Below are 17,731 nucleotides of genomic sequence, written 5' to 3'. Positions count from 1 at the left end.
CTCTCCAGCCTCTTCCCCACCTCTGTTCTACACTGGAAACCCTTTCCCAGGGTGGCTCTGGAGGCTCCCACAGATGGAATTTTCCCTTTTAAACAGAGGCAGCATTGGGCCGGTCTGACTGGTACCAGTTCCTCAACGGGACAGACGTGCCCTTAGCAAAGGGACGTTTCTGCTGGCGAGCACAGCTCTGTGAGGACCATCCCTGCACGTGTCCCTGCAGGGGGAGGGTTTGGTGGCTGTGGGGCTGGGCAGGGTGCAGCCTGCAGGACACCCCTGTCAGCGCCGCAGTCACCCCGTGGCTCTCCTCCTGCTGGTTTTCCGGCCCCCCCGGTTTCCTGCTGAGGGGCAGCCGGGTGTAAGCCCAGGAGGCACAGATTTCTCTGGTTAGGCAAGGCCAGGCAGCCTCTCCCCTTTCGCTTTCAGCTGCCTCTTCTTCCCCTTCCCCGGGCAGCCCCAGCATCCGCAGGGCCATGGAGCGCAGGGACCGCGAGCCCCTGGTGAGGAAAGCCAGCTCCTCGTACCGCACCTTCCCCGAGAGCGCTGCCAGGAGGCTCGACAAGGAGTACCTGAGGTGAGGAGCAGGCTGGGGCCCAGCGTGGGCAGAGGTTGGGCTCTGCCCCCCATCCCGAGGGCAGAAGGCTGGGGGGAGCTGGGGGCAGCTGGGGGAAGAGCTGTTCCATACTCCTGCTACTCCTGAGCTGCTTTGAGATGGGATCTCACCCTGCCCAAGGTAGCTGGATGAGCCCACTTGGAAGCCTGGTGGGTTTGTGTGACTCCTATGGGGGCAAGAGGTCCTGCTAGGGGCCACGGGGCTTTGAAAGAAACTTTTCCCTGTTCTGCTGGGATGAACCAGCTGCTGCTGGGTTTGTGGTGCCACCCAGCTCCAGCTTCTGCTTTTCTTGCTCTTTTGAACCCCCTGAGAACTGCCTGGCACAGAGAGAAGCACTAGCACAGAGAAACCCCACCAGTGCAGAGCCATTCCCCAGGAAAATCCCCCCGTGGGTGCCACCAGAGCCTCGGCAAAGGCCAGGGGAAGCAGGGTGAACTTTCTGCTGGCACCCAACACGTCCGTGTCTCTCCGTGCCTCCCTCAGGAGCCTCCACAACAGGCGCCTCTACCTGGCTGTGTTTGCTGCTGTCCTGGGCAACTTCAGCTTCGGCTTCGCCCTGGTTTATCCCTCCCCCGTCATCCCTGCCCTGGAGGCTCATCCCAGCCCCGCGCTGAGGCTGGACCAGCACACAGCGTCCTGGTTCGGGGTAAGGAGGGGGTGATCCCTGCCAGGGTGCGGGCAGAGAGGGCAGTGCCAGGCTCACACAGCGTCCTGTTTCGGGGTAAGGAGCTGGGGGGTGCCCGGGGGATGCCAGGCTCATACAGAGCCCTGGTTCAGGGTAAGGAGCAGGGTTATCCCTGCCAGGGTGTGGGCAGAGCGGGCAGTGCCAGGCTCACACAGTGATCTGGTTCGGGGAAAGGAGCTGGAGGCAGGATGGGGGCAGAGCTGGGGGATGCCAGGCTCACACAGTGCTCTGGTCTGGGTTAAGGAGCCGGGGGGTGCCCGGGGGATGCCAGGCTCACACAGTGATCTGGTTTGGGGTCAGGAGCCAGGATGTACCCGGGGGGATGCCAGGCTCACACAGTGATCTGATCTGGGATAAGGAGCCGGGATGTGCCCAGGGCGATGCCAGGCTCACACAGTGCTCTGGTCTGGGGTCAGGAGCCGGGATGTGCCCAGGGGATGCCAGGCTCACACAGTGATCTGATCTGGGATAAGGAGCCGGGGGGTGCCCGGGGGATGCCAGGCTCACACAGTGATCTGGTCTGGGTTAAGGAGCTGGGATGTGCCCAGGGGGATGCCAGGCTCACACAGTGATCTGGTCTGGGTTAAGGAGCCGGGGGGTGCCCGGGGGATGCCAGGCTCACACAGTGATCTGATCTGGGATAAGGAGCCGGGATGTGCCCGGGGGATGCCAGGCTCACACCGCCCCTCTCTGCGTGCCCGCAGTCGGTGTTCACGCTGGGAGCGGCGGCGGGCGGGCTCAGCACGATGCTGCTCAACGACTGCCTGGGCCGCAAGCTGAGCATCATGTTCTCGGCCCTGCCCTCGGCGCTGGGCTACGCGCTGCTGGCCGGAGCCCAGGGCCTCTGGATGCTGCTGCTGGGCCGGGTGCTGACGGGCTACGCCGGTGGAGTGACCTCCGCCTCCATCCCGGTAATGCCAGGGGGATGCGGGGCAGAGGGTGCTGCGGGTGGGCTGGGGGTGGAAGGGCAGGAGATGCTGCGGTGCCCTGGACGAGCTGGGGGATGATGCTGGGGCACGATTCTGGGGCACCTCGCTGCTTTTCGGAGGCATCAGCAGAGCCCCAGGGCTGTGTCCGGGCGAGCAGGATGGGGAGGATGCAGGAGGTCAGCATCAGGGCTGGGGAGGGTGTGCCCGCTGTTGGTGCTGGACTTCCTCGCCTGCAGGAAAGACAAGGCAAGTCCTCAGCCCCTGCTCCTCCCAGCAGTTATTTCCTCCCAAACACCCCGCTCGTGTTCCACACAGAGGGGAAGAAAGGAGTTGAGTAACAGCAGGGCAGCTCTTCCCAGTAACGAGGCGCTGCTGGAGCACTTCTCGCACACAGCGGGAGGAGGGAAGCGGTGCTGCCGGCCAGGCTGTCCTCCCCTCCGGCCAGATGCAGCTGCACCCATCAGCTGCCCACCCCGAGAGGGCAATTCCCCAATTTGGGTTTCCTCTGGTCACAGGGCGTGAGTGCGAGGTGACAGAGGGAGGGAGGAGCGGCGGGTGACAAGGGATGTTGCGGCTCTGTGAGGTGTGTGTTGTCCCTGTCCAGGTTTACATCTCGGAGATCTCCCACCCGGGGGTCAGGGGGATGCTGGGGGCCTGTCCCCAGATCATGGCAGTGCTGGGCTCCCTCGTCCTGTACGCTCTGGGCAAGTATCTCCGTGGTGTCCCAGTGTCCAGGGCAACACTGTGGGGAGGGGGAGCTTAAAATAATCAACCTGCTCAGCAGGTGAGGGCTTGTTCCCCTCATGCCCACAGCTGTGCTGGACAGGAGGGGCTGCACAGGGTCAATCACGCCCCTTGCCCTGGTGTGTGTGCTCTGAGGGATGAATCCACAGCCCACAGGGACCTGTGGCCATCGCTGTGCCCACAGACCCAGGTCCTGATGAGGTTTTGCCAGGGCTCAAAGGCAGCACACAAAGATATCCCTGTGCATCACCTGCCAGCACATGCCCGGGCTGCAGCAGGATTTTGATGGATACTCCCAGATTTGCTGGAATTTCCCCATATCATACTGCTGGAAATGCTGCTGTAATAAGAGAGAATATATTAAAAATATTTTATTTATTATTACTATTTTTCCTCCTGGCTTTATTAAATGAAAATATTGGGGTACCCAGGTGGAGGCAAGGCCAGGATACCCATTCCTGAGTGGTTTTCCCCTAACTGTGCTTCTCTGGCAGGGCTGGTCCTGGACTGGCGCTGGCTGGCCGTGGCCGGGGAGGTGCCCGTGCTTGCCATGGTCCTCCTGCTCTGCTTCATGCCCAACTCGCCCCGGTTCCTGCTCTCCCAGGACAAGGAGGAGGAGGCCCTGGGCTCCCTGTGCTGGCTGCGGGGTGAGGACACCGATTATGGCCGGGAGTACGAGCAGATCAAGGACAGCCTGAGGAAGCAGGTGAGAAAGCTCAGCACAGGGAAATGTAACATGAAAACTGCAAAATCCATCCCCTGGGCAACTCCTGAGCCACCTTCTGGATGCCAGATGGTTTCCAGAGGTGTCCTCACTTTGTGTTTCTGCCTTTGTCCCCTCCAGAGCCGTCGGGTTTCCTGTGCTGAGCTCAAGGACCCCTTCCTTTACAAGCCCATCCTGATTGCGGGGGGAATGAGGTTCCTGCAGCAGCTCTCGGGGGTCACCTGCATCCTCGTGTACCTGCAGCCAATATTCAAGAGAACATCTGTCATCCTGGTGAGCCCTGGGCCTTCAGTGAGGGCTGCCCAATGCTCCAGCTTCCCTACAGACGTAAAACCCTTTTCTAAAGGCCCTGCCCTGCAAAAGGCTGAGGGAGGATGGGGAGCAGGACTGGCCCCACTGTGTCCCTGCTCCTCCTCTGAGTTCAGGCTCATCATCTCCAGTCTCCTGCTGGGAGAACAGCCTTGGCCAAGTCATCAGCAGCTGTAGGCACCTGCCCCTTCCCCCAGCTCAGCTTCCCCACTGGTTTTTTGGCAGCAAGCAGAGTATGACGCAGCTCTGGTTGGCCTGGTGCGTCTGTCTGCGGTGGCCATCGCTGCTGTGTCCATGGACAAAGCCGGGAGGAAGATTCTCCTGTTTGTATCAGGTATGGCTCTCTCCACTCCTCCCTGTCTTTCCAAGGAAAGCTCTTATTGAAGGATTTTCAGGAGCTCTGCGAGTGTGCAGGAGTGGAAACTTCAGCCCTACAGGGCTCAGGGAGGGAGGCAGGGAGGTCTCTTTCCCTTGGTGGTGGTTCAGCTCCTCAGCAGGGGCATTCCCAGGAGCTTGGCATGGAGAGGATCACCCACCCATCATTCTCACTGTGCTGCTGCCTCTCTCCACAGCTGGTGTCATGTTGGTCTCCAACCTGACCATGGGGCTCTACATCCACTTTGTGCCAGCTTCTCACAACGGCACCGTGGCCAACACCACCCTGGTGGGCTCTGCCACCCTCCCTGCTGAGCCAACAAACTACATCACCCTCATCCCTCTCCTGGCAACCATGTTCTTCATCATGGGTAGGTGCAGAGGGCACAGGACTGGCCGCCAGCCAGGGGAGGGTGTTTCTCATCCAAGGCAGGGTGATGTGGAGCAAGGAGATGGGGTTTGGAGGTGGAAGGAAGGCAGATGTCCATGGGAAAGCAAGAAAAGTGAAGTCACTTTGAAGAATGACACAAGTGGGAGGGATAATGGTTGCTCAGGGCTCTTCTGCACTCCTCAGTGGCCTCCAAAGCCTGTCCCTCCCTGCCCTCCTCCCCTGCAGGCTATGCCATGGGCTGGGGCCCCATCACTTGGCTGCTGATGTCGGAGATCCTCCCTCTCAAAGCCCGTGGGGTCGCCTCGGGCCTCTGTGTGGTCGTGAGCTGGCTGACAGCCTTCACCCTGACCCAGTTCTTCCTCCCAGTCGTGGTGGGTACTGCCCAGGGCTGTCCAGCAGCCCCTCCTCAGCCCCTCCATGCACCAGCTCACAGCTCTTTCTGCCCCACTTTCCAGAACGCCTTCGGCCTCGAGGTGCCCTTCCTGTTCTTCGCTGTCATCAGTGCTGGGAACATCTTATTCACAGGCTGCTGTGTCCCTGAAACCAAAGGCAGGTCCCTGGAGCAGATCGAGGCCTTTTTCAGGACTGGCCGGAGGTCATTCCTGAGGTAGGAGCTGCCCTTGCCCAGGCTGAGGGCAAAGCAAACTTGTGCTGCTGGAAGTGGAGGCTGGAGCTCCCTGAGGGAGAGGAAGGGGCAGCAAAGATCATCTTGCTCTGGCTGTAGAAGTTGCCAGCTGGAACTTCACCTTCTCCTCCTGTCACACAACACTACCTGTCAACCCTTGGGATGGGAGCAGGTCACCAGCAGGGCCAGGCTGGAGATAAAGGTGTCCTGGAAGAACAACAGTGTGGACAGGAGGCCATGGTTGCCCTTTGCTCAGCAGCCTGAGGGCTTGGCTGGAGCTGAGTTTACAGCTGGAGCTGTTCTGGCAAGAGCTCATCATGTAGCTGCAAGAATAAAACAGTTTTGCCTCCAACTGCAAGGCATTGCCTCGATTTGCAGAGAAGGGAGGGATGGGAGAGGCAGAGCAGGACTGTGGCAAGGGGACCACAGCAGCCTGCAGCTCCCCAGAGGAGTGTCAGGCACTCAAGGACCGTGAAAGAGGCAGAGCCAGATCTTTTGTATAAAAAGCTGCCACGTTTTATTGCTCTAAAAACACACATTACACTAGAAGCCTAATGAATAAGACCAAATACAGTTCACAAAGAAAAACCAGGACAAAAGAATGGGAACAGACATCCAGCTGTAGTGCAAGTGATTCCCTGTGGGAAAGACACAGTGAGTACTGACAACACTTTGTGCTGGGGTGGGTCCTTCCCACCCTGGGGTTTGACCCACAAAGAGGGAGGTGGATGTGCCTCCACCTCTATCACTTTGAGATTTCAACTGCATAGTTAGTAGCAAATCAGTCTTACCTCTTTTCTGTGTGTCCTGCAAGATTAAGAACCTTTCATAATTATTTTTTAGAGCTAACCGAGGTAAAACACGGCTGCAGGAGGTGGTAATGGCTGTGAGGAACAAAGGGCCTTGCTCAGTCCAACCTGACTCCTCCCAAAAGGGCAGAAGCACAAAGGCTGAGCTGGGACATGATGTGCCCAAGCATTTGTCCAAGCTCCTGAAATGCACTTGGCAGCCCAAGGGCTATTCCTGGGACATTCAGCCTGCTGTCCTGAGGAAGCAGGGGTAAAACAGCATGTCTGAGCCAGCCCTCCAGACGTGCCAGCTGCCATTCTGATCTCCTGCAGCAGGAGATGAGAAATCACCTAAGAGAAGATGTGCTTTATCACAGCATTAATTTAAAACAGCCTAGGACAGAGGGAGAGTGGTGGGCCAAAATAAAAAACACAGAAAACATTCAGTATTAAACCTACCCTCTGCTGCTGAGACCCTTTTCCAGAAAGATGTTCAGCCCTGGCTGGAACACAACTTTTGCTAAGCATGGCCTGACTACAAGAGGTCTCAAGAGCCTCTGGTTTCCACTGACTTTCTGAAGATCAGGATTTCTGGCAGCCCTGTGCTCGAGCATTCTCTTTCTCACATGGCTATGGACCAGGTCTTGATATCTTCACTTCAGTGAAACCCTTCCCTGAAGACAGTGGATGTTTTTTCCTGAGGAAAAAATGACAGAGATGAATTGAGCTTCCCAGGGCTCAGCCTAAGGAGGAAATGCCCCACTAGGAAACGAGGCTGGACTCTTCAGCTCCTGAGAGAACTTCACTGGAGAAGCATTTTCTGAGTGACCTCCTTCCTTCAGCACAGCGAGTCCCAGGGCTCTTGCTACAACCTTTGGAGTGTGAGAAATCACAGTGGCTCTTCCAGAGGTAGAATGGTGTTTTTATTCACTGCACACACAGGGAATCAATGGGTGTTACAGAAGCAGCTCCAGCCCAGAGCAGCGAGCTCTGTCCTGCTCTTCACGCCCCGTGGGCAGCCCCAGGGGACACGGAGCTGCCACCCACGAGTGGCAGAGGCATGGAAGAGTGGCACGGTGCATAAATGCTGCCCTGGTGACCGGTGTGTGACAGGCCACTGCTCCCCAGGGCTCCTGCCACTCTTGGTGCTCACTGTCCTCAGCGTGTCACCCCTCCCTGAGCCCTCAGAGCAGCTCCTTCCCGAGGCCTGGGGAGCAGACCCTGCCCCACAGAGCCCCTGTGGATCAGCAACCCAGCTTGGGTTGAGCCTCTGAGCAGGGTTTGAACTTCATTTGTCCTTGCACAGCTCCGAGCACCCCGAGGGTGCCTCTAAACACAACTAACATCCACCATGCACTGGCATTTAACTACTGTGGTGCTACTCTACTCTAAAGCTCCTTCCTATCTCCACCAAAAACGGGCCCACATGGAGGTGAGACCATCCACTGAGTGCCACTACAGCTCCTGCAAGCCACAGGTGCTGTCACCAAGGCTGTCTGCAATGCTGGCAGCGTCTGGCCTGGTTCCAGACAGCCAAAATTCCCAAGGGTTCCCACTCCAGAGGCCCCAGGGAGTCACCACCCTTGGAGCACGGATCTGAGCCACCTCCAGTGGTGACAGGCAGGGACACTTCAAGCACTGTGGCCAAAGGCTGCAGCTCAGCTCTCAGGGGAGTCCCTGAGGCCCATTTCCAGCTCGGGGCTGAGCTTTGCCACCTGCTCCTGGTGGCAGATTGATGCAGATTTCTCCCTGGCCTCAGCCCCAGGGTCAGACCCTGCTGCCACAAAACGCTGTGGCAGCACTGCTGGGACTTCTGCCTCGGTGCCAGGGGAGCAGAGGGGACCCTGCAGGTGCCCTGGAGCAGAGCCCACCTGCCCCAGCCCCAGGGACCACGGCAGGAGGAGTGGCAGGTGAGGGTCCCACCCTGCAAGGCTCAGCCCCTGAGCTCTGCTTTGCCTTTGGCCTCCTGACTCTAAAGCTACTGCAGAACTACTCACGGAGCAAAGCTGTCACTACCAGAGACACTGACATGCATCAGTCTGCAACATTCCTCTACTAAACACTATACAACTCCCCAAAGCCCCCTGAAATCAAAGCACCTGCCCATTCCTGAGGCAGCACCAGCACCCCGAGGTTATTCCACATTGCTCCTGCAGCATCCAAACCTGCAGGCAGCAGGAGGCTGTGGCCCCTGCATTGCATCCAGCACCAGGGATCAACCAAGGGCTGGGGGCTCCAAACCAGCACAGCTTTGAGGGAAAAAAGCTGCCTTTATGGAAAAAAAAATCCAGGCTGGTGGTGCCTGCTCTGCGTCCCAGACACAGATTGTTGGAGCAATCCCAGTTCAAAGCGGGGGGGAAGGGGCTTTGCATAAAAAATGTGCCCACATCCAGAGGCTGGAGCCTCTGGAAATCCTGACTGGTGGGAATCCTGACAGCTCCTGAGCTCCAGGGAAGAAGCAGCAGCTCACAGGAGCTGGCAGCTTGAGGAAGAGCAGGGTGTAAGGAGAGTTTCCAGCATGGACAGAGCCCTCTGACAGAGAGCACTGGCCTCCAGCAGCGTTTCTCAGAGCACAGCACAAGCCCTCTGTACACAAGGATTCAAACAGGGACACAGAGTGCTGGTGGCTGTCCCAATCCAGCAGTTTTGTCCCAGTTTTCCTCCCTTTTCTCTCCCAGAAGAGGGGGAAAACACAGTTTGTCAAGCTTGTGGCCCAGAACAAGACAAAGGGATCAAAGGACAGCACAGGTTTTTTGGAGAGTCTGAGAAATACTCTGAAGGCTGAGAGTGGATTTTGCAGCAGCCAGGTCTCTCCCTGTTCTCAGAGACCCCTGGTGAAATGAGGCAGCCCTGTGAAGGACAGGAAACAGAGCACTCCTCCTATATCCAGAGAAAATGAGTCCCATCAAAGTACTTAAATAACTAGAAATAAATTATTCCCCTTTTTCCTAATCAAAACAAAAAGCAACCATATAAAAATCAAATAAATTAAAATCCCCAGGAGAAACTGGGATGAGAAGAGGGGGGGTCTGGACTTAGTGAGCAGTTTTGTACTGCTTGGTACAAAGCAAACAGAAAATACAATGTGAAAACCACAGAAAAGCCTGGAATAGCAAAGTAAAATATCCCAGCTGTCCACACTGAAATGGTGCAGCCTCCTCTCTGTTTGCACAGGGAAGATGTGCCACCTTCCCATACAAAACCAGCTCAGGATTGATGCAAAAAAACCACAATCCCAAAGACAAAGGCTGCACCAGGCAAGCAGAGCAGGTCCCTTCACAGAGGGATGCAGGAACAGAGTCCCAGGAATGCTCCTGCACATCAGTGACTCCCACACCAGCAAAATTCCCACTTGGCTCAAGAAACAATATCCTTTTCAGCTGTGGTACAGCAAATATTGTTTCCCTTGTGCCCCAGTAAAAGAGTGAAGCTTAAGAAAAGTGCCCTTATTAAGAAAAAGTAATTAATTCTCATAATTCAAGTAAATGGCAGTCACTGCCTGCAGCTGTATCCAGAGGAAGCAGGGACTGTGCATTGCAGGCCCAGCAGCTCTGGTAGCTCCCCTGCAGAAATGGATTTTTCTTTAGATGGGTTTTTGCTGGAAATCCTTTCCCGTGCAGTGACGCCTCCAGTGCTTGGTCCCATAATTAAAATAGTGGAAGAAGACCAAGCTTGAGCAGCAGGGAGTTCTGCAAACCCTGGGTTAGGTGTTGTACCTGGGAAGGGCCATGCCAGGGAGTGCTCCTAAACACGTGGAATCTGCACTGGCAGGTCCTCTGTCCCTCCTCACCCATCCAGAGGGCAGTCCATAAAAACAAAACAAAAGAAAGGGTGGGAAAGCAGCACTCAGAGAGCCAGCACCTCTGCAGCAAAAAGAAAATATTAAATAATAGGAGCAGTGTTTGGGATGAGGGCTGAGGAGAGAAGGAGCGATGTGCTGAGGTCTGGCTGCTGGTGTGAGGAGAGCACACAGCCTGCCCAGCCCCTGAGATTTCCAGTTGCTGCAGTGTCCAGGGCACTCGTGGTGCAGCAGGGAGTGGAGAGGACAGAGGGAAGGGCAGAGTGGACTTCCACATCGTCACCACCTCAGTGTCCAGGAGATGCTGCCCCGAGCTGGTGTCCTTCAGAGAGCCTGTCCCTCCAGGCTCCCCGTCAGCTTCTCCTCATCCATCTGCTTCTGCTGCTGGTGGATGCGGGCGTAGGAGATGGCATCTCCCCTGTGGAGAGAAGGGACAGCGTGGGGATGGCAGGACTGTCCCAGCTGGGACCTGCCTCTCATGCCAAGGGATTCCAGGGCTCAAACCACACTTGCTGGCCCTCTCCACCCCCCAAAGCTGCTTCTGCCCCAGAGCTGGGCCCATCCACCCAACAGCTGCAGAAAGAAGAGCGGGACCCTCAGGACTCCCAAAACTCAGAGCTTCAGCAGCCTCCAGACCTTCCCTCCCAGGGCTCTGAGGCGAGGGAGATTTTCTCTGGTCGTCTTCATGCCTCAGCACGGTTTGGGCAAGAGGAAGCAGAGCCTTAGGGAGGCAGATGAGGCAAGGGCTGGAGCTCCATCTCCCCCTTCCCTGCCCTCCACGAGCAGCTGGACCTCTCTTACTTCTTTCCAAGGGCCGACAGACCGTAGAGCACGCCGGTGGCGAAGGCGATGGCGTTGCCCAGGAGCGTGGTGAGCGTCAGGCTGAGCACGACGGGGAACACGGCCATCCTGGAAGGCAGGGGCAGCCCTCAGAGCAGGGCCAGGGCATGCAGGGATGTTCTTTCCCCAGGATGTGCCCCCCCACTGATAGTAAAAGGGTTTTTAAATCATGGGGATTTAGGGTTAGAAGGAAAATTAAGCTTAGTAGGCACTGAAAAAAATAAAAATACCCTGGGTACGTGCAGGCTTATGTACCTTGCTAGAACTGCACCTGTGTAGCTAGTACATGATAAATGATATAATTGTTAGATGTGATGATTGTTTAGGAATTAAATAGAATTACTGTTTAATCGTAAGGATAATCATGAGGAACTGTGATCAGGGGCCTAAGAAAGATCATGAGAAGCTCATGCTTGAATAAAGTCAGTGTATACAGTAGAGCAATATAAGTTTAATAATGAATGTGTAAGTTATACAACGATATAGAATATAAAATACGTTCAGCTCAAAAGCCGTGTCAGAGTCAGATTTGGGTCTGTACCCCTGATTCCCAGAGCTCTCAATGAAATCACCTGCAGATAATCATATTCTGTGATTCTGTGTGCTCCTGAGCGCTGACACCATCAGCCCCCAGGAGCGTGGTGAGCATCAAGCTGAGCAGGACGGGGAACACGGCCGCCCTGGAAGGCAGGGGCAGCCCTCGGAGCAGGGCCAGGGCACGCAGGGGTGTTCTTTGCCCGGGATGTGCCCCCCTCCAGCCCCCCAGGAGCCTCCTCACCCGCAGTAGAAAGCTGCTTTCTGCCAAGCCCGCAGCCGGTCGGCCCTGGCGCCCACGGCGTTGGCGAACTCGATGAACTGGCAGCAGAAAGGGGCCTCGCACAGGAACAGGACGAAGGCGTTGAGCCTCCGGAGAGAGCAAAGCAGAGTTCATTTCATCCTGCTTTCAGTCACCAGAGTGGGGGTCAGCGATGCCCGCAGAGAGCAGGCATTCCATGCTGCGTGCAGGTGGAGGGAAAGGTGAGGCTGAGCCCTGCTCTGCTCCCCCCGCTTCTTGATAATTTCTAAATTTCCAAGCCATGCTGCCCCAGACTTATTTTGGATAAAGGCATCTCAGTATTTACCTAAAAATGCATAAAGAAATAATATAACCAGAATAAACCTAACATCTCAACCTGCCTGATGGAGCAAGATCTGGCAGTTCCCAGAGCCTGATGGATGTTTCACTGCCATCCGCTGTCCAAGCTTTGCCCCCCTCCGTGGGCTGGGGTTAACAATACCTCCCTCCCAGCAGGAAAATGCAAAGAAACCCTGCTCACATCATCCACACGCCGGCTGCGATGTTCAGGGGGTTGATGGTGACACAGTTCCAGAGACCAGCAAAGGCACAGGCTGGAAAGAAAGAGGATTTCAGTGACCACCATGACCAACCCTGTGTGCCCTTGCCCAGCACCTCTGGGCACTGCAGGGCAGCACAGGATGATGGGTGGAAAGGTTTGGTGGCCCAAAAGGAGCTTGGAATTCAGGGAAGAGCCCTCCTCTGGTATCCTTTTGCCCTGAGTGCTGTTCCAACAATTATTTCCCTTGTGTAGAACAACATTTTCTTGCACATGGAGTCCAGGACTTTATGGATTTTATGTGCCAAGGTAGATAAGCAGTGCCAGCAGGTTCCAGCTCTGAGCAGCACAGGGCAAGTTCAGCAGAAACATGACTTGCACACAGGAAAATAATAAATACAGCAGAGGTGAACCCAGCCTCTGACTCACTGCTGTGCAGCTTCACCAGAGATGGGCAGAAAAGAGCTGAGTTTGGGTCTCTGCTAATACCAAGGGAAGTGAATAAAGCCCAAAAGAACCCCAGTGCTCCTGGCTCTCTAACTCAGGGAGAGGAACCAGGCAGCAGTGACCAAGCTGAGCTGCATCCACCTCCTTGCTGCCTCATTAAACTTGCAGAGTGTTCCTGGCACCTGATATGGCTCCTTCCCTCTGCCAGGGCCAGAGCTGGCACCGGGAACTCGAGCCCGAGGAGACATGCTCAGCAAACAACACACTGCAAAACTCCAGCTAAAATGGATTCTTCTTTAAAGGCTGTCTTGGGGATGATGGAGAGCAGCAGAGTCCCTCTCTGAGGATGAGACCAGCCCTGGATTGAGGATTTTGGGTGTCTGCTGAGGGCATCCCTGAGCAGAGCTGCTGTGAGCAGCCCTCACCTTCAAAAGCCCAGCACATGCTTGCAAGGTTTCTTTTAAGCAGCCACTGCTGAATCCTCAGAGCTCCTTTAAAAATAGTTGTTTACCAGGCTGGGAAGCAGAGTTACAGGCAATGACAGGACAGACTGAAGGTCATCCCATGAGCAAATGACCTCCTGGTCTTAGGAAATACCAGAAACCGTTGTTTTTTAACACTCCCTAGACTAAATCCACAGGACCCCAAATTTTTTGGAGAGCCCTGCAAGAACAAGATCAGCTAGCAGAGGGGACATTCCAGAGGATGTGCTAATATCCATGCTCCAAGGGCACTTCTCACCCCCCTATCCCACAGGTTCTGGTGTCAGTGTCCCAACACTGCAGGGGAAACTGAGGCACGGGGGTGGGATGATCTGTTCATGGTCACAGGTGCAAAGAGCTGGAGAGGAGCGATGGCAAGCAGGATTCCTGGGAGCTGTGGGCAGCATGGAGAGCAGGGCCCAAACCAGGGGGTTCCAATTCCCTCTGACCACCAAACCCTTGGATGCTGATGGAAGAGGAGCTCAGGGGAAGCACCCCAGGTTCGTGGCACTCGTTGTCCCCCAGGAAATGACATTCATGACAATAATGCTGAGTGACTTTCTGGCACTTTATAATTAGCAGAGCAGCAAAACCTCTCAGCTATCCACAAAACACAGCCAGGGCTGGGGCAGAACCCTGCCTTGCTGAGCAGCATAGCAGAGCACAGAGGTCCAGGCAGCTCCCAGCAGGTCTCCACCACACAACAAACCAAGAGAAGCAGAATGTTCTTTTCCAAGCAAGTTTTTTTTTTGTTGTTGTTTTTTTTTTGTTGTTTTCTAATCAAACCAACCAGGGGTTGTTTTGCCAGGTTTCTGGTTTGGTTTTGTCCCCAAACACTCCAAAACAACCCTGCAGCAGTCCTGGCTCAACAACCAGCCTGGTTGCCAGAGGACTAATGACCCAGGAAGCAGAGCTGAGCAAGCCCCACGTCAGCAGGAGCAGCAGGAAAGGAGTCAAAGGTTTGGGATCACAGGAGCACTGCCCCCAGAGCTGCTGCCAACAGCCACAGAACGACTCAGTGACCTTGGGTCTCCTTTGCACAGCTGCTGGTCCCACACAGCCTGGTACATCCCTGTCCCACCAGGGCAGGAGCTGATCCCACTCCTGCCCAGCCACAGATTTCTTTTTCAAATATTTTCTTTTCAAACAGAGGCCTCACAACAGGGTTGAAACACAGATAATGCTCCATGGCACGTAAACTATGGGAGACAAACAGTTCTGCCATTTGTTTAACTGCTGTCCCATCTCAAATCCCTGAGGAAGCACAAATAACTGGGAGCTAAAATGAGGGGGGAGGACACCCTTCCCTACAAAGGCTCTATTCATTTCCAGCAGCTGGTCACTGTCCTCAACACAAGCCTATTTTTGCTCCTAGAGTGTTTTACAAAAGCCACAGACTCTCCTCGTCCCATTACAAACAGGAACACAAGGAGAGAAGGGACTTGGCCAAGGTCACCAAGCCAGCATGTGCAGGAGCCAGAAAGGGATCCTGAACCTTGTCTGTCTGGTTCTTGCTCCAGTCCTTGGATTGTTCTGGCTGAAGCAAGCTGTGGCTGCAGGTGTTTGCATGTGGCAGATGTTGTCTGCTGGTCTCACCTCCACTAATTAAGTTTCTCGTTCTTTCTGAGGGAATTTTTCCTTCTGTAAGAAATATTCCAGCCCTGTAGCAGTGTTACAATCCAGTTGCTCACAATCCTTATAAATTAGTTCTGTTCTTTCACAGTGAGCTCTGAGAACAACAGCAAACTCCAGCCTTGCTGGTTTATTCATCACCTCTTCTCCAAACCATCCACCTTCAACGAAGTGATGCTGAACAAGCAGCATTTTGAAGAGGAATGTTGGTAGCACAGGGCACTGGTTGTTTTTTTTTCACAATCCCCCTTTTCCCTGTTCATAAGGAGAGTTTGTGCCTCATTCTCTGCCTGATAAAGAGACAGTCAAGGCTCCAGAGCCAGCTGTCACTCCCCAGATCTTTGGCAAACCCTGTTAAGGACCTGGCTCTTCTTCCAAAAGCTTCTCTCAGACTCACCCAAAGACATAAAACTCTCATCTTTCCTGTAAAAACAAGCCACGAGGTCGCAGAGCTGTGAACAAAAGGTTGGGAAAATAATCCAAGTATAATTCAGCTGCTTTGAAAGACAAAGACAGAGAGGGAAAAAGAAGAAATTTGCACTTTCAAGCCACTCAGGATCTGCTGTAGCACGAGGCTGGCAGTGCCACCAGCACAACCCACCAGCTCTTCACCCTCCATCCACATCACCCCGAGCTCTGCATGGGATAAAACCGCAGGAAAAGTGGGGAGGCTCCTGCTACAGCCACAGCCCGTGGGAAAGAAGCTGCTCCTCTGAACCCCCACCTGGGACCTGCTCCACAGACACTTCCCAGCTGGTTCTCCTGGCTGCTGGCCGGGCCAGGAGCACGGGGGCCTCCGGCAGGGCACGGCGAGGCCGGGGTGTTCAGAGCAGCCCCACCAAATCCTGCCACACCTCCAGAATTTCAGCACCTAGCACATGGAACGGTGAGAGCAGCACATGTTTTAGCAGCCCGGCCAAAAAGGGTTTTCAGGAGCCTGCCCAGTGATACCACAGGGTGCAAATGTCAGCTCCAAAAACATCGTGGGGTTGTGCAGCCCAGCCCTGAGGCAAAAGGGGCAGGCAGGGGGAGAGGGTGATCAGACACAAAGCTCCAGTTGATGGAATGAATCAGGGTTGATTGCACTGGCTGAGAAACCTTCTTGTTTAACATGAAGTTGTGGACCTGAAGCAGAAGAAATTCTCCATCCTGTGCTCTGCAGGAGATCAGACTAAGCGGTCATAACAGTCCCTCCTGCTTTTAAGAGCTATTAATCTCTCCACAGAATGTAGCAAAACAGCACTCCAGGACAGGCTGATTTCTGGCAAAGTTGTTGAGACTCTTTCCCTGGGAAAATTTTTTTCGGCAGCAGGTAATTCTGAGCTCAGCCAACTCGCTCTGCGTCTGCAGCTCTGTTCTCTGTGTCCTACCAAACCCCTTACAAGCACACAGCACAAACCAAAACCATTCTTCACCTTCAGTAAAACCCACGGGCAGGCCTTCTGCAATCAGCAACAGGAGCAATGGGAAACATGCTCTGACAGTCAGGATGGAGGGAAAAAAATCAAGTTGTAGGAACATATAAACACCCAAAAGTCAAACAGGATAAACCAAACCCTGTGGCCACTCTTGCAGGCCTGACCTGACCCCTGTGAGCCTGGTGCTCATAGTAAAATCATCTAATTTGCCTGCCAGGCACCAGGGCTCAGCTGCAGCTCCCATCACTGCCAGGGAGTGCCATACCCAAGAAGAACGTCAGGGATTTGCAGATTGCCCCGTGACGTCCCCGCTGCCGGGTGCCAAAGTTCAGCAGGCTCGGGGAGCACAGGGCACATCCCTGGTGGGCAGCTGCACCCACCCTGCTCCGGGCACACCACCTCTCCCTTGTGCCCCCAACACAGCAAGCCAGCACCCGGAGCTGGCACCGACCATCACCCCAAAAACCCTTGGTGGCACAGCCAACGTGACCCCCGCGAAGGTGGCAGGGCCCCGACACGAGCTCTGGCATGCAGGAGGGGGCACGCAGAGGGGAGGGGATACTCACACATGCCCCCGATGACCCCGGCAATCCTGCAGAGCCACCTGTACCACCAGGTCATGCCCTCATCGGCGCCCGCTGCCTCGGGGGCTGCTGCTGCTGCTGGGAACTGCTCATCCTGCGAGCTCATCTCCCCCGGCTGCCGGGGGCTCTGCTGCCCACCTGAGCCCCCAGGTGTCACCCCCTCCTCCAGCCAGCCCAGGGGACAGCAGGCAGGACTAAAGCCCTAAAGCCAGGCCCGTGCCCGTGTCCCCATGCAGGGCCTGGCCCCCCAGGGCTGACAAAGGAGGGTGTCTGGCTGCAGAGCGGTGATGCCAGCGGGCCTGGCTGCTGCACGGCTGCCTCGAGCTGCATTGTGGGTCCCCCCCGGCAGCAGGCAGGGCTTTGCCTTTGATGTCACTCGCATGAAAAAGCTGTGGGCAGAGCTCTGCTGCTCATATTCAATAGCACAGGCACAGCCACGCAGCTCACACCAGCTCTGGATGCCCCCCAGGAACAACTGGGTGTTGTTGTAACCCAGCGTTTGCTTTTCCAGGAAGGGAAACAGGAATCCTCACAGCGACGGGAATTGAACGCTGTTGCAAAATTCTGCTCTCCAGATAAGAGGGTTGCCCTCCCTTTATCTGACTGGAATTAGGTTTTCTCCCTAGAAATGGGAGCAGAAGTAGCACTTTGCAAGTAGATGCCCCAGCTGGCAACTCGGTGGTGTCCAAATGGGACACGGGAACACCCTGAACTCTCCTAAATGATGAAGGCAACAGCTGCATTTTGTGCAGATGAACGTGGAACACAAGCAGAGCCCAGCTCTGCACAGTCGATCTGGAACAATAAATAGCAGTGAGATTTGGGATCCAGAGCAGAGTGGGAAGACAGATCCCATCTGCTAAAAGGTTACAAAAAAGGGATTAAGGAAAGGATGTCTTTTCATTACCATCTCCTGTCAGACAGGAAATGAAGGCCCAGGGCCTGCATCACCCACGCACTGCAGAGGGATAGCTGATGTATCCAGCTCCTCGAGGATCTCACTTCAGGAATCTAT

At 55.3% G+C, this 17,731-nt stretch overlaps 2 protein-coding genes across 3 annotated transcripts; one reads left to right on the top strand and one right to left on the bottom strand.

The window, feature by feature from the left end:
* Positions 1 to 332: 332 nt before the first annotated feature.
* On the top strand, positions 333 to 5,744 carry SLC2A6 (solute carrier family 2 member 6). 2 transcript variants are annotated; one of them, XM_077787947.2, is made up of 10 exons: positions 333 to 571; positions 1,094 to 1,256; positions 2,000 to 2,206; positions 2,829 to 2,928; positions 3,463 to 3,674; positions 3,813 to 3,965; positions 4,227 to 4,335; positions 4,574 to 4,747; positions 4,993 to 5,138; positions 5,223 to 5,744. In XM_077787947.2, exons 1-10 carry the CDS (start codon positions 471 to 473, stop codon positions 5,376 to 5,378), a joined length of 1,521 nt encoding a protein of 506 aa, XP_077644073.1. In that variant the 5' UTR covers positions 333 to 470; the 3' UTR covers positions 5,379 to 5,744. The 2 variants fall into 2 exon arrangements, with proteins under 2 accessions (XP_077644073.1, XP_085450312.1); XM_085594186.1 differs by having other exon boundaries at positions 4,993 to 5,521.
* Positions 5,745 to 5,885: 141 nt separating this feature from the next.
* On the bottom strand, positions 5,886 to 17,058 carry CACFD1 (calcium channel flower domain containing 1). The gene is made up of 5 exons (XM_021543565.3): positions 16,699 to 17,058; positions 12,136 to 12,208; positions 11,598 to 11,723; positions 10,781 to 10,888; positions 5,886 to 10,397 (listed from the first exon to the last, which is right to left on the bottom strand). The coding sequence occupies exons 1-5, from the start codon at positions 16,820 to 16,822 to the stop codon at positions 10,304 to 10,306; spliced, it is 525 nt and encodes a 174-aa protein (XP_021399240.1). The 5' UTR covers positions 16,823 to 17,058; the 3' UTR covers positions 5,886 to 10,303.
* Between the last annotated feature and the right edge of the window lie 673 nt (positions 17,059 to 17,731).

This window comes from Lonchura striata, chromosome 17 (genome assembly GCF_050655825.1).
Source record: "Lonchura striata isolate lonStrDom1 chromosome 17, ASM5065582v1, whole genome shotgun sequence".
NCBI classification, from domain to species: Eukaryota; Metazoa; Chordata; class Aves; order Passeriformes; family Estrildidae; genus Lonchura; species Lonchura striata.
The sequence above is the reverse complement of the archived record's forward strand: the minus strand, read 5'-3'. Positions and strand labels throughout refer to the sequence as shown.